Source organism: Phacochoerus africanus, chromosome 5 (genome assembly GCF_016906955.1).
Source record: "Phacochoerus africanus isolate WHEZ1 chromosome 5, ROS_Pafr_v1, whole genome shotgun sequence".
NCBI classification, from domain to species: Eukaryota; Metazoa; Chordata; class Mammalia; order Artiodactyla; family Suidae; genus Phacochoerus; species Phacochoerus africanus.
This window is the reverse complement of record NC_062548.1, coordinates 5,929,902-5,948,763: the sequence shown is the minus strand read 5'-3', so window position 1 is coordinate 5,948,763 and position 18,862 is coordinate 5,929,902. Positions and strand designations below refer to the sequence as shown.

General features: G+C 44.6%; 1 protein-coding gene across 5 annotated transcripts in view; it reads left to right on the top strand.

The window, feature by feature from the left end:
- RNF216 (ring finger protein 216) overlaps nt 1-18,862 on the top strand; it is a 168,316-nt gene that overhangs the window by 65,867 nt on the left and 83,587 nt on the right. For all 5 annotated transcript variants that reach the window (XM_047779472.1, XM_047779471.1, XM_047779474.1 and 2 more), the window contains 4 exons: nt 3,451-3,501; nt 4,665-4,802; nt 6,610-6,758; nt 7,245-7,323. In XM_047779472.1, coding sequence (XP_047635428.1) covers nt 3,451-3,501; nt 4,665-4,802; nt 6,610-6,758; nt 7,245-7,323 — 417 coding nt within the window. The remainder of the gene's footprint in view (nt 1-3,450; nt 3,502-4,664; nt 4,803-6,609; nt 6,759-7,244; nt 7,324-18,862) is intronic.

Sequence of the window (18,862 nt, the reverse complement as noted above, 5' to 3'; positions counted from 1 at the left end):
TTTGCCTTAAAATGAGAGATGTGGGAGTTCTCTGGTCGTTCAGTAGATTAAGGATCTCACATTGTCACTGCTATGGCACAGGTTCAATCCCCAGCCTGGGAACTTCTGCATGCCACAGACATGGCCAAAAATAAATGAATGAAGGAATGAATACACATACATCCTCTTGTATACTTTTATTTATTTATTTATTTTTGTCTTTTTGCCTTTTCTAGGGCTGCTCCGCGGCATATGGAGGTTCCCAGGCTTGGGGTCGAATCGGAGCTGTAGCTGCCGGCCTACGCCAGAGCCACAGCAACCTTCACCACAGCTCACGGCAATGCCAGATCCTTAACCCACTGAGCAAGGCCAGGGACTGAACCCGAAACCTTATGGTTCCTAGTTGGATTCATTAACCTCTGCGCCACGATGGGAACTCCTCCTCTTGTACACTTTAAATTATGTCCAGAGTACTTATGTAAAATACTATGTAATTAGTTGCCAGCACACTGTAAATTCAAGTTTTTCTTTTGGAACTTTGTGGAATATTTTTCCCCTGCATATTTTTGATTCGAGGTTGGTTGAATCCATGGATGCAGAACCCACATATACAGAGGGCCTACTTATGCACAGAGCCCTTTCATACTAACTACGATAGTTTCCTCATGCAGAAACATGTGGGACATTGACTTGCAAGCTTCTGAATTAGGCACTTTTTTCTCCCACAGAATGCCTATTTGTACTAAAAAAAAAAAAAAATGACTGACAAAAACTATGATTATTCAAATTTAAATATTTGGCAGAAATTTTCTCAAAAATGAATGAAGTCATTACTTATGGCCAATGATAAAATTCTAGATCCCAGATGGAGTTAGAATTTTGGAGGATGTGTCATCTTGATCCATCTGTCGGAGTTACCTGTGATGGTATCTGTTAGTGTAGCTTGCATTTTGAATGAATCTTTCACCCATGCATGACTTTTCATCAACACTTAATCACTGGGTTATGTAGCCCTTCCAGATGTTGGCATTTTTCACAGGGTAGTATCAAAACTGCGTGTTTGCCATTAATCACCACCATTGGCATCAGAAGTGTTGGCAAGATGGTTGTGGTCATCTCTTTGGTGTCCAGATCACCCCATCTTTGGCCAGTGATGTCGCCTTCAGGTTAGTTCCTCTGTCCCTGCCCCAGTTGTCTTTGATAGCATCCTTGCTTTCTGGCACACCTGGTGATCCATGTTCAACTTCTGCTCTTCCTAACCTAGTCTTGGAATCACCAACTTCTCCAAGGTGCCTTATTTTCTGTGGCAATTATACTGAGATTTTTTTTTTTAATGGCCACACCCATGGCATAAGAAAGTTCCCGGGCCAGGGATTGAATCTGAGTCACAGCAGCTACCTATGCTGCAGCTGCAGCAGCACCAGATCCTTTAACCCACTGCACCAGGCCAGAGGTCAAGCCCATGCCTCTGCAGCGACCTTTTATTTTTTTCCGGTCTTTCTAGGGCCACACCCACGGCATACACAGGTTCCCCTAGGTCGAATCAGAGCTGCAGCTGCCCGACAGCAGCACCAGACCCAGACCACATCTATGACCTACAGTGCAGCTCAAGGCAACACTGGATCCTTTAACCCACCCAGTGAGGCCAGGGATCAAACCCACACCCTCATGGATACTGGTTGGATTCTTAACCCGCTAAACCAAATGGGAATTCATGCAGTCAGATTCTTGACCCACTGTACTACAGTGGGAACGCCCATACTGAGGTTTTTATTTCAGTTTTGGTTACAGGTTTTTTACTTCTTTTTTTTTTTTTTTTTTTTTTTTTGCCATTTCTTGAGCCACTGCTGCAGCATATGGCGGTTCCCAGGCTAGGGGTCAAATCAGAGCTGTAGCCGCCTGGCTTACGCCAGAGCCACAGCAACACAGGATCCGAGCCGAGTCTGCAACCTACACCACAGCTCACGTCCAGAACCGTAATCCACTGAGCAAGGCCAGGGATCAAACCTGCAACCTCATGGTTCCTTGTCAGATTCGTTAACCACTGAGCCACTACAGGAACTCCTGGGTTTTTACTTCTTATGTTTGTATTTCTTTTCTCTTATGCTAAAAATCTTGGGGGTTTTTTTGTTTTTTGTTTTTTGTTTTTTTGTCTTTTTGCTATTTCTTTGGGCTGCTCCCACGGCATATGGAGATTCCCAGGCTAGGGGTCGAATCGGAGCTGTAGCCACTGGCCTACGCCAGAGCCACAGCAACGCGGGATCCGAGCCGCGTCTGCAACCTATACCACAGCTCACGGCAACGCCAGATCGTTAACCCACTGAGCAAGGGCAGGGACCGAACCCGCAACCTCGTGGTTCCTAGTCGGATTCATTAACCACTGCGCCACGACGGGAACTCCAAAATCTTGGTTTTTAATAACATTACCATAATGGCTTATTTCCTTTATCCTATATTATATATTTATTAGTTCCAAAAATAACACTCCAAAATTATTACCAATAGTAAGGTTACTAAATACAGTCTAGGAGGTTCCTATGTGGTGCAGCAGGTTGAGAATTGGCATTGCTACAGCTGTGGTGCAGCACAGGTTTGATCTCTGGCCTGGGAATTTTCATGTGCTGCAGGCGCAGCCAAAAAAAATAAAAGTTTTTGGTTTATCTTTCCTTATGTAATGTAAAAACATATATATGGATACACACACACACACACACACGTTTTTTATTTACCTCTCTTTCTTACTTAAAAGGTATACATTGTTCTGATCTTGACTTTTTCACTTAACAGTGCATCCTGGCAGTGACTGCACAGAATCTGTAGAGAATTTTCTCTTTCCTTTGAAAAACTGCCTAGTGTGCCATTGCCTGCAGAGTTGATTGAGTTACTCCTCTGTTGGTGGCTGTTTGGGATTGTTTCCCATTTTTTGCTGTTATAAATAGCACCATGGTAATGAACTTTGTGCCTTCATCATTTCATATGTTCTACGTTGGGTAAATTTGAGATAGATTCCTAGAAGTGGAATTGATGAATTAGAGTGTAAATACTTCTGTAACTGTTACATAGAGCCAGCTCCCCCCCATAGTGGTGGTACTATTTTGCTTTGTCCCCAGGAATATATTTAAGAGTGCCTGTTTCCCCCCTAACCTCACCACTGAAGTATGTTGTCAAACTTGGTTGTTACCTATGTAGTTTTTTGTTTGCTTATGATGTTCTGTACTCTTCATAAGTGTTTCATGTCAGTCTCTAGTTCTTCCTATATTTCAGTCAGATTTAAGAACATTTTCCGCATATCTTCTAGTACTTGTGTGGTTTTCTTTTTTATGGTTAGCATTCTGATACGTGTGAATTTTACTCTCAGGTAACTTGACTGTTAATAATAGAGTTCTTTTATGTGTATGGGAATAAATGCTAAGTGGTCTGTGACATCTTTACTAACGTTACACCTGCATGTGTGGTTGTTTTATTCCTCAGCATGAAGACTTTCTGCTTGCCCTGCAGATGAATGAAGAACAGTATCAAAAGGTAGTTTGAAATCTCACCTCATTCGTTTATTCTGGGTATTTTCATTGGCTGTTTTTCTCTAATCCCATTTCCTGGGTATTTTGATGGCAAATTGGTTCCCTTTTGTTAATCTGCTGAGTTTGCGGTTCTACCAAGTTACAGTCAGATTCGTTAACCATTATAGTCATTCTTAATACCAAACTGGATCACATTAAAGGGACTATAACATTGTTAGCATTGTTCCTCTTAAAAAATACTGCCTGGAGTCCATTGGATAGTGTCTTAGAGCGGAATTTGGAATTCACGTGTCTCCTATAGAGTTAGAAGGAATCGATGTGTCTGTCCTCAGGACCAGACGGATTTTCTATGTCTGCCATCCTCACATAGTTGCCTTTTCTGACATGGTAGAAATGGACTAGTGACTGGCTCACTCAATGCCAGTAATAGAGTAAGTTTCCCAGTGACTCACTTGAGATCGCTGCTGTATATAACTTGAGTAGTTTCCTAAGATAAAGCTTGGGCTGGGACATCCCCCCTTCACACGCTTGTCTTAAGAAGAGCAAAATCCAACTTTTGAAACTTTTTAGGTAACACCCCTCATGCCACTTGTCCCTGATTCTTAAGATCATGTTAGCATCTGATAAAAACTTTATCTAAAGGATGTTGCCAAAGAATGCCCCCAAACCTATGAAAATCTGTCTTTAGCTTTAGCTGTGTATTAATATTTGTGCCAGCGTCTTAGGCCAGATTTACGCAGCACAAAACAGCTCATCATTGGAGTTCCCATCATGGTTCAGCAGTTACGAACCCAGGTAGTATCCATGAGGATGTGGGTTCGGTCCCTGGGCTCACTCAGTGGTTTAAGGATCTGGTGTTGCCGTGAGCTGTGGTGTAGGGCGCAGGCAGCAGCTTGGATCCCGAGTGGCGGTAGCTGTGCTGTAGGCCAGCAGCTACAGCTCTGATTCGACCCCTAGCCTGGGAACCTCCATATGCCACGGATGCGGTCTTTAAAAAAAAAAAAAAAAAAAAAGCCCTTCCAAAAAACAGCTCATCATTGTTTTGTGGCTTCTGGGGATTACTTTCCACCTGAGAACGTGTTCAGGCATAGGGTGTATGAGTCATGGCGGCCTCCTCCTCCTCGGCTTGAGTGTGGGCGTTTGACGTGTGTTGCCGCCGGCCCGCAGGACGGCCAGCTGATCGAGTGCCGCTGCTGCTACGGGGAGTTCCCGTTCGAGGAGCTGACGCAGTGCGCCGACGCCCACTTGTTCTGCAAGGAGTGCCTCATCCGCTACGCCCAAGAGGCGGTCTTTGGGTCTGGAAAGGTAAGACCTGTGCAGTGTGTCCGTATATAGGGAGCATCAGAATCTGAGGAGACCGCAGTTGTAGTCAAGTGTACATGCCCCACTGAAGCGCCTTTTCTGAGGTGAGGTGGAACTCTGCTAAGACATGCCAGTGTGGGTGTGGTTCCTAGGCAGTCCCTGATTTTGTGTGATTGTCTTCTAAGCAGAGCACATTTCTTTTCAGAAAATGGTCTGATTCTTCCACGCCCTCATGCTCACAGGAGCACCTGCTTCTTCACTAATCTTCCTGTTTGCAGTTAAAGGATAAATACAGAGAGAAAACCTTGCAGCCTATTTTAATATACGAGGGTGCAGATTAGTATTTTTTAACAAAATTTGTATAAGATCATATATGAGAATTCTCGCTGTGGTGCAGCAGAAACGAATCCGACTGGGAACCATGAGATTTCCAATTCGCTCCCTGGCCTTGCTCAGTGGGTTAAGGATCCGGCGTTGCCGTGAGCTGTGGTGTAGGTCGCAGACATGGCTCGCATCCTACGTGGCTGTGGCTGTGGCTGGCAGGTAGATCTCTGATTTGATCCCTAGCCTGGGAACCTGCAGGTGTGGCCCTAAAAAGCAACAACAAAAAAAGATTGTACAGGGAGTTCCGTTGTGGCACAGTGGAAACGAACCTAACTAGTATCCATGAGATACCAGTTCAGTCCCTGGCCTCTCTGGTCAGAGATTCATTGTTGCTGTGAATTATGGTATAGGTTGCAGATGCTGCTCAGATACCATGTGGCTGTAGCTGTGGCCAGCGGCTGCAGCTCCAATTCGACCCCTAGCCTGGGAAATTCTGTATGCCATGGATACAGGCCTAACCAAAAAAAAAAAAAAAAAAGATTGTATAGTTTTATTAAAATGAGTAATATTTTATACAAGATTCTCTTTCTCTGTCCAAAGTCAGTTTCTCTTGATACCAACATCGGAAAGGAGTTTTATTTTGTCTTAGTGAACACTTAGAAACCAAAATTAACAACAACAACACATTAAAAACATGGTCCTACTTTATAGCACAAGGAACTATATTCAGTACCCTGAGATAAACCATAATAGAAAAGGATATTAAAAATGTATATATGTGTATAACTGAATCACTTTGCTGTACAGTAGAAATTAACACAACATTATAGATAGAGTGTACTTCAGTGAAAAAATAAATAAAAGCAAAGATTGCTTTTCAGGAGTTCCTGCTATGGCGGGTTAAGGGTCTCACAAAATGAGTCCTACAAATTTTTGGTTTTCCATTGCATGTAGAAGTTATGTCTATACTATACTGTAGTCTTTTAAGTATATAATAGCATTATGTCTTTTTTTTAAAGTATATATTTTTGGAGTTCCCATCATGGTGCAGCAGAAACAAATCCGACTAAGAACCATGAGGTTACAGGTTCAGTCCCTGGCCTTGCTCAGTGGGTTAAGGACCCGGTGTTGCCATGAGCTGTGGTGTAGGTCGCAGACGCAGCTCAGATCTGGCGTTGCTGTGGCGTAGGCCAGCGGCAACAGCTCCAATTGCACCCCTAGCCTGGGAACCTCCATATGCCATGGGTGCGGCCCTAAAAAAAAAAAGGCAAAAAATAAAAATTAAAAAAGTATATATTTTAATTAAAAATATTATTAAAATATACTAACCAAGAGTTAGCACTGTGGTACACTGGGTTAAGAATCTGGTGTATCTGGTGGCAGCTTTCCAGTGAAAGATGCATTATTTAACCTCTTGGGGGTTTTTGTATTTCAGAAACTTTGTTAATTTGTTTTTTCCCTTTGCCTCCTGACCTCATCATTCTAGTCAGAGCTCAGCTGCATGGAAGGCAGCTGCACATGTTCATTCCCAGCCAGTGAACTGGAGAAGGTGCTTCCCCAGACCATCCTGTATAAATACTATGAGCGAAAAGCGGAGGAGGAAGTTGCTGCAGCCTATGCCGATGAGCTTGTCAGGTGAGTTCTCGGGGTCACGGGGTGTCATCTGTCAACTCCCCATTAGGAAGCTCTTCCTGGCTGCTTCAGTTGATGATGAGAATTCTATAACAGAGCCCTGTCTTCAGGTTTTCTGGCATGTCTTGCTTTGAAATAAAAGAACAGTTGTATTCATGGAAAAATCTGCAGTTGAAACTTGTATTGACATCTGGCTTATAGGTATAGTCTGTGTGTATTGGGTTAGAGGAAAGGTGACATGTGTAAGGAGTTCTCAGAAAGGAATGTTTATCGAGTGGTTTGCACTGAGTCAGGACCTGGAATGGCACCTGCGTTTCCTGGTGAGAGCCAGCACAAAGGAGAGCTTCAGCTCATGTTTTAATGAAAAGTAAAGAGTGAAAGGAGATGTGGTTGTCCAGCTAAAAACGCCGTCCTAACAGGAACAGTCACCTGGAGCCAAATCAGGTTTTAACGTTCTGAGTAATAGTCCTCTTGCTGTTTCGGCCGTAGGTGCCCGTCCTGCAGCTTTCCTGCTCTCTTGGACAGCGATGTGAAGAGGTTCAGTTGTCCCAATCCTCGCTGCCGAAAGGTAGGGAGGCAGATTTTTTTCTAGATTTTATTTGAATTCTGGTATAATGGGCTACCTATCTGCATGCCGACCCCTGAGAAGGATTTGAGGGCTCTCTTTTCCAGGCACACAAATGCAGGTGGGCACTGAATGGGGGCCAGTTCCAGAACTGCAGTCACCGAGCTCCAGATCCATGTTTTACGCTCTCTTCCCTTAGGGCAGATACTGTAGTGTAGAACGTGCAGGCTTTTGTTTCTTCCACCTGCCAGCATTTTCCTCACTTGCTCTTCGCACCACCCCCCCTGTGCTCAAACACGTGCTTTCTGTGTATGCGCCTGAGCGCGCGCACGCTTCCTGCCATTTTCAAAGTTCACACGCTACTGCTTTGATTAACAAACTGGCCATCATGATGGCATCGTTGTCACGTCTGGTAGATGATCCACACTGCCTTTCTCATAAGGAGCGATTGTGTCAGATGAGAGCAAGCTGTCTGAGCTTGCTGCCGAAAACCTTTCGTCTTGTAGCTAGACTCCTACTCTCTGAACTAAGAATGTCTTAATGTCTTACAAATGACCAGCCACTTATAAGCTACTTAAGAGTTTTTAAGGAATATAATATTGACATCCACCTAGACAAGTATGTTTCAAGTCATTTTTCTAAAGTAGAATTATCAGAGTTGGATATTATATCTCCACTTTTGGAGGAGTGAAAAAGTGAAAATAGATACTGAGGAAAAGAAGAAAATGCACTGATAGACTAAAACTTTACTCATTTTGTTTGCAACGTTAACATTTCTGTGTAAAATGTGGATATTGTCTTACAGTTGATGTATCCTCTTAGTAATCTGTCTCCACCCGAGGCTGTGGCTGTAACAGTTGTTCCCGTAGTCTCTGGCGTCTTGGAGCTGAGCAGGCAGGGTAACTGACTGTCCTGTGTGCTTCCAGTGTGTCCAGCGCTGGAAAGCCTGAGACGGTGGTGCCTGAACTGAGATGCAGAGAGCAAGGAGGCCATAGCCAAGGGAAAGAAGGGGTAGGAGTAAAGTGACAGTGAAGTGTGGAATGTTCTAGATCCAAGGAGCAGTAGCACTGTGGACACTGACTGATGCTGGGAATGTGGAGAGAAAGGCTCATGAGCCGGGAGGGGCCGGGGCCGTGCGTGCATGCTTTCAGCCCCTTTGGAGGCGGGGGATGGGGGCGTGAAAAGCTCTTGAATCATCGCGGTGAGAGATGGGTGTCACCGGCATCTCCTCTGGAGTCTGCATAGGTTGCCAGGTTGGAGCTGGGAATGCCATCTCCTGGTGTGATTCCCAATTAGACTCTGCCAATAAAAGTGCTCATTTATGACCTGAAAGCCTACAGACAGTTACAGAACTGTGTAAGAGTACATATGAGTCTGAAATAATGTCCCAGGAGTATTTTGAGAACATCCAAACTGGTGTATTAGTAAAAGCCTCCCAGAGGAATATACATGCCCTGGTAAACATGGCGGAGGCCATGTAGCTTCTTTTGGCCAATGAAGTGTTAGTATGGTGAGAGATCACTTGCAGAAGAAGTGGTAAAATGTATACCTAGGGGTGATGTCTGCAAGGTAGTGGACCAGGTAATTCCAAACCCTCCTTCCCCCACAGAAACAGTGATGATGCAGCAGCACATAGCCCAGTTCCCTTTGTGAGAAATCTAGAAATCAGTTATGATGCTCCTGCACTCCAGGCAGTGCAAAACCAGCTGCATGGAGGCCTGTAGGAAAATTCATGGAACTCACTCCCCAGGGCCCATCCCCCAGCACGTTTAGCACACTTGGGAGGAAACTCCTAACTCCTCGCCTCTCCCTGCAGAGGGAAAGAGCAGCATGGAGCATACATCTAACATTGAGACTTCTCAGAGGGCTCCCCAAGGGCCTGGCTTATGTCCTTCCTGAATCTAAGAACCTACAGGACAGGGCACCAGGTTTTGAATTGCCAAGAACAAAAAGCAGCTGGCTTTGGTGAGCCAGCATGCACTCACTCAGCATTGCCCCTTTCCGTGGTTAGTATAGAAAGAGCAAGTGAAAACCTCCAATTCCCAGCTTCTGCTTGGAGAGGGAAAGAGATGGAGCATGGGTCCGTTGTTCTGGCTTCTTGGGGTACTGCCCACAGAACTGGTTTCTGCCTCACTTGACTCAGAGCTCTGACAGGCCTCTGCATACTCCAGATGCTTGGAGGCCTCTGAGAACTGAAGAGAGCTGATTGGCTTGCGCTGCTCCTCAGGACCTGAAGTAGCAGATGAGGCCGAAACAGCTCTGTGGCTTTTCTCTCAAGGGGAAGGAAGGAGTGGGATGTAAACCCAGTGTTCTAGCTTTTTGGTGGGGTGGGGGGTGCAGAGGAAGCTCTCCAAGCAACTAGTTTCTTGCCCAGCCCAGAGCACTGATGAGACCCAAGTCTCAGGTGCCTGATGACTACTGAGAACAAAAAAGAGCAGCTGCAGAGAATGTGCAGTACTGTGGATAGACACCAGAGGGAGCAAGAGATTACAAACGCCTGAAAAAAGAAACCTGTAAAACCTCTCTAAATTGGAAATTTCACACTTACATCCAGAGAAGGTCCATCCACAGAAAAGGTTTAAGAGGCCCCCATGATCTGTAGCCCAACTGATTGGTCAAAATCTTTCTCTGTACAAAGCCAGTCTATAAAGAGTGGGAGAAGTGACTATTTTTTCAGATGTGTCAATCCCAACAAAGTAAAAAGGTACAAGAAGAAATAGGGTCCAACCAAAGGAACAAAAAATACTCAGGAGTTCCCTTGTGGCACATTGGGTTAAGGCTCCAGCATTGTCACTGCAGTGGCTCGTGTTGCAGCTCTGGCACAGATTTGATCCCTGGCCTTAAAACTTCCACATGCCACAGGCATGGCCAAAAAAATTTTTTTAAATACTAAGGCGGCGGGGGGGGGAACCTGCCAATCTGAGAATGCTGTCGCTGGCATAGCCAAGTGAGGAAAGAATTAAGACATTCCCAGATAAACAAAAGCTTAGGGAGTTCATCACCACTTGGTTTGTCTTACAAGAAAATAACAACAAAGTCATTTGAGTTGAAAAGAAAAGATGCTGGGAGTGCCCACTGTGTGGCTCAGTTTAAAACCCGACCAGTATCCACGAGGATGCAGGTTCAATCCCTGGCCTCACTCAGTGGGTTAAGGATCCAGCATTGCCGCAAGCTACAGCATAGGCCACAGATCTGGCTCAGATCCAGTGTTGCTGTGGCTGTGGTGTAGGCCAGTAGCTGCAGTACTGATTCGACCCCTAGCCTGGGAACCTCCATATGCCCCGAGTGCAACCCTAAAAAAGAAAGATGCTGGACAGAAACAAAAAGCACATAAAAGTATAAAGCTAGTGAAAGTAGATATGTAGAAAGATGGAAAACTGTGTGTCTATAACCAGTTTTAGTGCTGGTATAGAACTTAAAGAGACAAGAGTATAAAAAATAACTGCGTTAAAATATAGTTCTATGGAGTTCCCATTATGGCTCAGCAGTTAACAAACCCGACTAGTATCCATGAGGACATGGGTTTGATCCCTGGCCTCGCTCAGTAGGTTAAGGATCCGGTGTTTGCATGAGCTGTGGTGTAGGTCTTAAATGCAGCTCGGATCCCGCATTGCTGTGACTATGGCGTAGGCTGACAGCTGTAGCTCTGATTCAGCCCCTAGCCTGGGAACCTCCTTATGCCTCGGGTGCTACCCTAAAAAGCCAAAAAAAAAAAATTTATATATATATATATATATAGTTATGGATACACAGTATACAAATTACAGGTGTAATTTGTGACATCAGCAACATAAAATGGGAGGGAGTCAAGAGAGTAGAGTTTCTGTATGGATCAAAGTTGTTATCAGCTTAAAATAGATTGTTTCAACATCCCAGACAAATGTAGATGTAAAGCTCCTCAACAGAATATTAGGAAACCAAACTCAGCAGCACATTAAAGGGCTTGTACACCATGACCAAGTAGGATTTATCCCTGGGATGAAAGGTGGTTCAACATGGAACGGTGAATGTGAAGTGGATACATTAACAGAAAGACAAAGATCCTGGCATCTGATAGATACAGAAAACCCATTGACAAAATTCAACACCCTTTCATAATAAAAACACTCAACAATCTAGGAATTGAAGGAAGTTACCTCAGCACAATTAAGGCTGTGTATGAAAGCCTACGGTTAACGTGCTAAGTGATGAAAAACGAAAACTTCCCCACTAAGATCAGAAAAAAGGCAAGGATCACTTCTGCCACTTCTATTCAGCATAGTGGTGGAAATCCTATCTAGAACAATAAGCAAGAAAAAGAAACAAAAGGCCTCCAAATCAGAAAGTAATATTATCTCTGCCCACAGATGACATGATCTTCTATGTAGAAAACCATAAAGATCCCACACCAAAAACTATTAGAAGTAACAGACCCATCAAGATTGCAGGATACAAAATAAACATACAAAAGTCAGTTGAGTTTCTATATATTAACAACAGATAATCCAAAATGGAAATGAAGAAAACAGTCCCGTCTATAATAGCATCAAAAGTAATAAAGTACTTAGGGAAAACTTAACCAGGTAGATGAAAGGCTTGTGCACTAAAAAACAAAAAACATTGCTGAAGGGAATTAAAGACAAATCAGAGGGAAGATATCCCTGTGTATGGATTGGTTATCAAAATGGAGTTCCCGTTGTGGCTCAGCCTTGTGTCTGTGAGGATGTGGGTTTGATCCTTGGCCTCACTAAGTGGGTTAGGGATTCAGTGTTGGTGCACTCGGTGGCATAGGTCACAGATGCCACTTGGGTCCTGTGTTGCAATGACTGTGGCACAGACTGCAGCTCCAATTCAGCTCCTGGCTTGGGAACTTCCATATGCCACAGGCCATTTAAAAAAAAAAAAATCTTATTATCCAAAGCCATCTCTAGATTGATACAATCCCTATGAAAATCCAATGGCATTTTTTTACAGAAACAGAAAAAACAATCCTAAAATTCATTTGGAACCACAAGGGACGCTACGTAGCCAAAACAATCTTGAGAAAGAAGAACAAAGCTTCAGGCCTCAGAAATCCTCACTTCAAAACATATTAGAAAGCCGCATGACCAAAACAGCCTGAGCAACAGGAGAAGAGAGAGCCCAGAATTAAACCCCTGCATATACAGTCAAGGGTGCCAGGACCACACAAGAGGAGAGACTCTTCAACAAGTGTTGCTGGGAAACTGGATAACCACATGCCAAAAAATGAAATTGGCCTTATGTTATACCATATGCAAAAATCAACTCAAAACAGATCAAAGGTGCAAATGACCTAAAACTCATGGAACTGCTAAAATAAGGCATGGGGGAAAGGTTCTTAGCATTGGTCTTGTCAGTGATTTCCTGGATATGACTCTAAAAAGCAGAGATCAAAAAAACCAAAATAGACACATAGGACTGCATCAAACTAAAGGGTTTCTGGGCAGCAAAGGAAGGAATCAACAAAGTGAAAAAGCAACCTTCGAAATGGGAGAAGGTATTTTTGCAAATTATTACCTGTTAAAGCATTAATATTTGTTATTAATATTAATTAAGGAATTTCTACAACTCAATAACAAGCAAATAACAACAAGAGCCCAATTTTAAAATGGGCAAAGGACTTGGATGGACATTTCTGTGAAGAAGACATACAAATGGCCAACAGGTATATAAATAGGTGCTCAATATAACTAATCGTCAGGAAAATGCAAGTCAGAACCACAATGAAATATTACCACTTCACATCTGTTAGAGTGGCCACCATCAAAAAAAAAAAAAGAGGAGCTCCTGTCGTGACACAGTGGAAATGAACCCGACTAGGAACCATGAGGTTGAGGCTTTGATCCTTGGCCCTGCTCAGTGGGTTAGGGATCTGGCGTTGCCATGAGCTGTGGTGTGGGTTGAAATGTGGCTCAGATCTGGCATTGCTGTGGCTGTGGTATAGGCCCGAAGCTATAACTCCGATTCAACCCCTAGCCTGGGTACTTGAGTGTGCCACAATGCGGCCCTAAAAACACACACACACACACAAAAAAAAACAAAATAAAAAAACAGGAGTTCCCACTGTGGTGCAGTGAAAGCAAATCCATCTAGTATCCATGAGGATGCGGGTTTGATCCCTGACCTCACTCAGTGGGTTCGTTGGGGGTCTGGCATTTTTGTGAGCTGTGGTGTAGATTGCAGAGGTGGCTCAGACCCTACATTCCTGTGGCTGTGGTGTAGGCCACCAACTATAGCTCCAATTCAACCCCTCGCCTGGGAACTTCCATATAAAGCAAAAAAAAATAAAAATAAAAAAATAACAAGTGTTGGCAAGGATGTGGAGAAATTGAAACCATTACATGTTGGTGGTGGGAATGTAAAATGGTTCAGCTGCCATGGAAAATGTTATGGCGTGTCCTCAAAAAATTAAAAATAAAACTACTATACAACCTAGCAATTCTTCTTCTGGATTTTTTTTTTTTTTTCTTTTTAGGGCCGCACCCGCAAGATATGGAGGTTCCCAGGCTAGGGGTCCAATTGGAGCTGTAGCCGCCGGCCTACACCACACCCACAGCAACACGGGACCCAAGCTGCGCCTGAGACCTACACCACAGCTCACGGCAACGCCAGATTGTTAACCCACTGGGTGAGGCCAGGGATTGAATGTGCAGCCTCATGGTTCCTAGTCAGGTCTGTTAACCACTGAGATGCGATGGGAAGATTGAAAATGCGATCTTGGGAGTTCCCATCATGGCTCCTACTAGTATCCATGAGGATTCGGGTTTGATCCCTGGCCTTGCTCAGTGGGTTAAGGATCTGGTGTTCCCATGAGCTGTTGTGTAGGTCGCAGACGCAGCTCAGACGTGGCGTGGCTGTGGCTGTGGCGGAGCCCGGCAGCTACAGCCCCAATTGGACCCCTAGCCTGGGAAGTTCTATATGCCACAGGTGCAGCCCTAAAAAAGACAAAAATAAAGAAAGTGGGATGTTGAGATATTTATATTACCATGTTCATTATTATTTACAATGGCCAAGATGCAGAAATAGTCATCAGTGGCTAAATGAAGAAAATGTGGATTATTCAGTATTTGAAAGAAGGAAATTGTCATACGATGACGTGGGTTAACCTGGAGGACATCATGCTAAGTGAGATACCCAGTCACAGAAAGACAGACACTGCGTGATCCTGCTAAGAGGACGTATGGAAAGCAGTCAGACCATAAAGGGAGATGGGATTGTGGCTGCCAGGGCCTGGGGGAGGGGGGGGAGGGGGAGGTGCTGTGCAGTGGGTTTATGATTCAGTCATGCACGATGCAGAGGTTCTGGAGATCTAACAGCAGTGCACATACAGTTAACAAGTCTGCAGTGTATGCCTACGGTGTGTTAATAGGGTAGGTTTCACATCGTGTGTTTTTTTAACCACAATTTTAAAAAGAAAGCATATGGCTCTTTGTTTCTTTTCCTTCTGCCATGATGGACATGTAGAAATAAGTTTGTTTTGAGCTTGTTTGAGTTTGTTCCAGGAGCATGTGCTGGGTTATCCAGCACATTCTGACTGATAGAGATTATGAAAACCAGAATCAGTGGTGGGGGTGGAGAAAAGGAGCTGCTTTGAAAGATAGAAAGAGGATAGGATTAGAAAGAGCTGTTTCGACTGTCGGAGTGGAGAGAAGCCCAGGTGACTCCCTTGTCTGGTTTGGACCACTGAGTGGGTGATGATGCTGTTCACACAAACTGAGAATGAGAGAAAGGTGCCAGGAGAGATCACCTCTGTTTGGACATGCTGAGCGTAGAGATTGGAAGTCCTCAGTGAGCGTACTTTTCCCTAGCGCCTCGTACATCTTAGGTGCTTAGTAATCATTTGGGATATGACTAAGGCCAGGAACTCAAGGAGAGATCTAGGCTGCAGGAAGATTTTGGAGTGAGGAGTGAGAAGCATTGAGAAGAGGGAACCCTGGGGGGAGGCAGAGGAGGGAAGGGGGGGAGCTTGGGAAGGCTGGGGTGAGGCCCTCCCGGAGTTAGGTCACCGGAGTCAGGACGCAGGCATCTGAGGATGCTGGTAGTGTTTGCATTAGAATCTCATCAAATTGATAGGTCAGTTTAGGGAAGATGTTACCTTCAGAATGTTGAGTCCTGCTCTCAAAGTTTAAAATACGCCTTTCCAGTTATTCCAGTTGTTTTGTATCCCTCAGTAGTGTGTTAAGTGAAGAGGATGCATGCTTAAGTGTTACTGATTACAGGGTGCTTCAGAGCCCGACCCTTGCCTGTGGACTACAGCATTCATGCTCTGGGCTTGCTTTCTACCATTAGGGTAAATTCTGCAGGCGTTTGACCCACTGTGGGAAATAAAGGGAAAACGGTCTCATAGGAACCTGAGGCCATGACAGCCAGTTACGGAGAAGTTCCCTCCGTGCTTTGAAAAGATAACTTAAAACTAAAACATTTGATCCTTATTCGAAGCTATGGAAAGATTCGCCACAAGGTGGCACTGATACTCCATGGGGAAAGGTTTTCTCTTGGGATTTTAAAAATGTGCATCAGCAAAACATTGTCTTGTAAGCAGAATTGACAGAATTCTTTTAGGTTTAGTACCAAAGCAAACCTCTGTGTCCATTTCAGAATTTACCGTCAAAAGATGTCGGCGTTTGTTAGGGCCCATGCTTTTACCTTTTTCGCTCGTGCACATTCTCCTGGTGGCATCCTTTCTCTTTAGCTAGGCGGCTAAACCATTAATCCTTAGAGATTCCTCAGTTTCCAGAAGTGAGCCACAGGCTAATTTTGGCTCTTGTGAGACTAAGGGCATCGTCTTTCTCGTTGCACTGTCTTTGCCAGTAATCTAAACTCCAGTTAGATGTCCAGGAACTTGTCACTCTGAGATGAGGCGTTTATATTAATGCATTATCGGGAGGAGGGCTTGAATGCCTGGAATCATTCCCCCGAAATCCCTGAAGAATAAAACACTGTGTCTTTGATGAAATGGGGAGAGAGTCTTTGTTTCATTGATGTGATGGAATGCCTTTGTCAGGGCCCTCAGTGTCCTGTGTGTCCTCAGATAAAGGATTCATCAGTTTGTTTTCAAAATGCTGCTTTTAGGGGTGGACTGGTTGTGTTTGGTGTGTCAGACAGCAGGGCGTTAGATAAAAAGAGATTTGAAAATGATGTTTCTGGAATGTGTTTTAGAGTCAGAAATTTCCCTGCTGGGTCTCTTTCTCCCTGTCTAGAACATAACTTTGCTCCATAAACTCAGAGATAATGTAAGCAGAGCTTTCTAGAAAGGTAGCCAGGGCCGCAGGTGGAGGTTTAAGAATACACATGAAGCAGGTGCTAAGGGAAGTGACGAGACTTCACTCAGCAAAACCGTGGAGAGCTCCTCGTTTGGTGTCCTTTAGTGGGGCATGAGAAGGTGAATGTGCTCGTGTGCCCACTCATCTTTTCCCAGTGTCGCTTATATTTAAGTATCTCTCTCACTTGCCAACTTTCTTCCCTAATCATTCTTTTTCCACCCTTTCCAGGCCCCATCCTATCCTTGGTAGCAGTCAGTGTTATTGACTACAGCAGTGAAATATAACCCAAATTCACATCTGCAGTGAATGAACCAGTCTCTTGCTAAAAAACAGGCATCTGCAGCCGCCCACAGTAGCTGAATGGCTACGTGAAGAGAATGTAAATGAGTCTGGACCAGCTGTCAGTGCCAAGGAAGCTCCAGCTGTGACAGTGGACGCTTGGCACTTATTAGCAGCACCATAATTTGAGGGCCAGCCAGTCAGCTGACTCCTGTGCTGAGCACAGGCCTTTATGTTTATCTGGATATGAATGAAGCTTGATCCTCTTGTTCCCACTGTCAGGGAAGACCTTTATTCAGGAAGTAACGTTGAGAAGAGCCAAATGTCTGGGTAAGAAAAGGATACTTAAGTTCCCAAGTGAGGGCCCATTTACTGTATAAAGCCCACGATGCATAATGCAAGCCTACAAAGGAAGTGGGGTGGGGTGGGAATTCCTTCGCAGGGATTCGGCTGCCCCTGCTTCTCAAGGTGAGTCACTTCCTTCAGAGCCAGAGGGTTCCCACTCACAACTTAAGGCCTCAGGCTGCACAGGATGCAGGTGTGTCAGGTAGGGTGCCTTGCAGGGCCCTCGACTCCTGTTGATCCCCAGAGCCACCCTGTGACGTGGACATGAGCGGAAACCCCAAGGGAGGGCCCCTGTCGCCTCAGACAGTCCAGAGTGGGTCCCAGATGCTGTCCCTGTGAGCTGTCCTCCCCTCAAGCACTAGCAGAGCTGGCATGGTAGCATTGAAGTTTTGGGATTTAACTCTGGTTTTGTCTTAATGTTTGGTCAGTTTCCACTTTTTAAAATTCTCCATAGTAAACAGCCTAGTGAGTCTGTTCATCATAGGCATCTCAATCCTTGAAAGATTTTGGTTGATAGTTACACACACTTCCTTATTTGACTTCTTACCGCCGCAAACATTGTGTTAGAGGAGCTGGGTCTTTCAGATAGGGGAGTGTGTTTGTGTGTTTCCAAGAAGAATAAAAGCAGCAAAAGGCAGACAGCGCTGACCTCTTCCCACGCGCCTTCTCAGTAAGTCCAGTAAATGCCATCTCTGCTCTCGTTTGCAGGACTCACTTAAAAGGGAGCTAGATAGCTATCCAAAAGAGGGAAAGGTAAAGAGAGGCTTGGTTAAACTGAAATGCCAGTATGAATAAAAGTTATTGTTGCTTCCCCCTCAGCCATACAGAAACAGTTTGTATCCTCACAGAGGCGCACCTGGTTTTATTGTGCTTCACAGATCCCACAATTTTTTTTTTTTGCAAATGGAAGGCTTATGTCAACTCTGTATTGAGCAAGTCTGTTATTACAGTTTTTCCAGCAGCATTTGCTCACTTTGTGTCTCTGTGGCATGTTTTGGTAATTCCTGCACTATTTCAGCCTTTTTCATTATTATTATATTCATTATGGTGATCTGTGACCAGTGACCTTTGATGTTACTATTGCAAAAAGATTATGACTCGCTGAAGGCTCAGATGATGTTAGCATTTTTCAGCAATAAGTGTTTTCTATTTAAGGTATGTACACTTTCTTTAAAAGAAATAATGCCATCGTACACTTAATAGACTACGGTATAGTATAAACATAACTTTTATATGCGTTGGAAAACCACAGAATTCATGTAACTCGTTTTATTGAGTATTTGCTTTTTGCGGTGGTCTGAAAGTGAACCCATGATATTTCCAAGGTGAACCTGTATTTCATCCTCTTTATCCCTTATAATCAGGCATTGAGTGGTAAAAGCAGCTGCCTCTCTCTCTCCCTCTTGGCCTGCCTTAGAAGAGGCTAGGGCACTGGTAGGTGGGCACAAGCAGCGCCACCGTGCCTACTTCCTCCTGGGGGCTGGCGCAGCCCCTCACCTTTCTCCCCTTGAAACCCTCAGAGGCTGACAGCTGACTTTGTGGCAGGTGGTGCAGTCCATTTCAGAGCCAGGATGCTCCAGACCCTGAGCTCTCACTGTGGTCTCCGAGGGCCTGAGGACAGAGCAGCAGCCTGGGTGTTTGCCAACCTCCTTTCC